Raw genomic sequence first — 1,896 nt, forward strand, 5'->3', positions numbered from 1 at the left:
ATGGGATATCAAAAAGGAATTTTATATGCTTGTAACGGGGCTAAGGTTACGAGTAAGGAAACTTTTAGGAATGTGGTGGTAAAATAAAAGTGTCATGCTAAAAGAGTACTTAAAGCCATAAAAATTTGCACAACCTTTATAATATAAGGTTCACATTCAACCCCTACTAAGTATCAATACCAAACTATATTTCAAATGACAACCCCTTATTAATTGTACCAAGAGAGGATTGGCCTTTAATACTGAATTTTTTCCTGATGAGTAGCTTGCATCTTTATATAGTGTTGACACTCCTTGGTATGCTGATATTGTTAACTATCTAGTGACTGGAACATTCCCCCCTACACTCACTAAAGCTCAAAAGAATAAGATTATATCTTATTCTAAATATTATATGTGGGATGATCCATATTTATGGAAATCATGTTCTGACCAAATGATTAGAAGATGTGTAGACAAACCTGAATATGCCTCTATTCTTACTTTTTGTCATAATTTTGAAAGTGGAGGACATTTTGGTCCTCGGAGGACTGCTCATAAGGTACTTGAATGTGGTTTATATTGACCTACTATTTACAAAGATGCATATTTGTTTTGTAAATCTTGTGAACGTTGCCAAAAGACTGGAAATCTGTCTAAAAGAAATGAAATGGCTCAATCTGGTATCCTTATTTGTAAAATATTTGATGTGTGGGGTATAGATTTTATGGGCCCCTTTCCTTCTTCTTTTGGTAAAGTTTATATCATTCTTGTTGTCGATTATGTATCTAAATGGGTAGAGGCAAAGGCTCTGATAACTGATGATGCTAAAACTGTTTTTAAGTTTGTTAAGAGTCATATTTTTAATAGATTTGGAATGCCTAAGGCCATCATAAGTGATAGAGGGACTCATTTTTGCAACAAAACCTTTGGTGCTCTTTTAAAGAAATATCATGTAACCCATAGAGTTGCTACTGCATACCATCCTCAAACAAATGGGCAGGTTTAGGTTTCTATCAGGGAAATAAAATCAATTCTTAAGAAAATGGTTAATCCTAATAGGAAAGATTGGAGTCTTCGATTAGGTGATGCATTGTGGGCATATAGAACTGCATATAAAACTCCTTTAGATATGTCTCCATTTAAACTTGTTTTTGGTAAAGCATGCCACTTGCCTGTGGAAATTGAGCATAAGTGCTTTTGAGCAGTAAAGCAATGTAATTTAGACTATGACCTTGCTGGAAAAGAGAGGAAGTTACAGTTGCTTGAACTGGAAGAATTGAGGTTAGAGGCATATGAAATGCCAAAATCTATAAAGACAAAACCAAAGCCTTCCATGATAAGAATATAGCTAGGAAATCATTTCAAGTTGGGCAAAAAGTTCTTCTTTTTAATGCTCGGTTGAAATTATTTCCAGGAAAATTGCAAACTAGATGGCTTGGCCCCTTTACTGTTACTAATGTTTTTCCTCATGGTGCAGTAGAAATCAAGGATTTTAATACTAACAAAGTTTTCAAGGTTAATGGTCACAGGTTAAAACCATTCTATGACCAAGCTTATGTGACCATGATTGAAGACTTATTCTTCGAACAAGCATGAAGGGAAGAATGTCGAGCCAACGACATAAACTAAAGGCGCTACTTGGGAGGCAACCCATGAATTATTCTAATTTTATTTATTTAGTTTCCTTTAATATTTTCTGTTTAACACCTTGAGAAACTTACTGAATGTCTTCATATTCATGTAGATCCTATGTGACACATTTAAGCTCACACAAAAACTGCCCTAGCAAGCAAGATGCTTAAATGAGTTATGATTACAAGAATTGAAGCTGACAAAAATAGTCACCAGTTAGACGTGATTCTTGTGCACAGTACAACATCACATAAGCATTCAAAATATCAGAATGTGCGTAAC

At 34.5% G+C, this 1,896-nt stretch overlaps 1 protein-coding gene across 1 annotated transcript; it reads left to right on the forward strand.

Moving 5' to 3' along the window:
• On the forward strand, positions 1–988 carry LOC145632896 (uncharacterized). Its single transcript, XM_081685223.1, has 4 exons — positions 1–78; positions 266–541; positions 623–695; positions 780–988. Exons 1-4 carry the CDS (start codon positions 1–3, stop codon positions 986–988), a joined length of 636 nt encoding a protein of 211 aa, XP_081541349.1.
• Positions 989–1,896: the final 908 nt, after the last annotated feature.

The sequence above is a fragment of the Chenopodium album genome, chromosome 5 (genome assembly GCF_948465745.1).
Source record: "Chenopodium album chromosome 5, dcCheAlbu1.1, whole genome shotgun sequence".
Lineage (NCBI taxonomy): Eukaryota > Viridiplantae > Streptophyta > Magnoliopsida > Caryophyllales > Amaranthaceae > Chenopodium > Chenopodium album.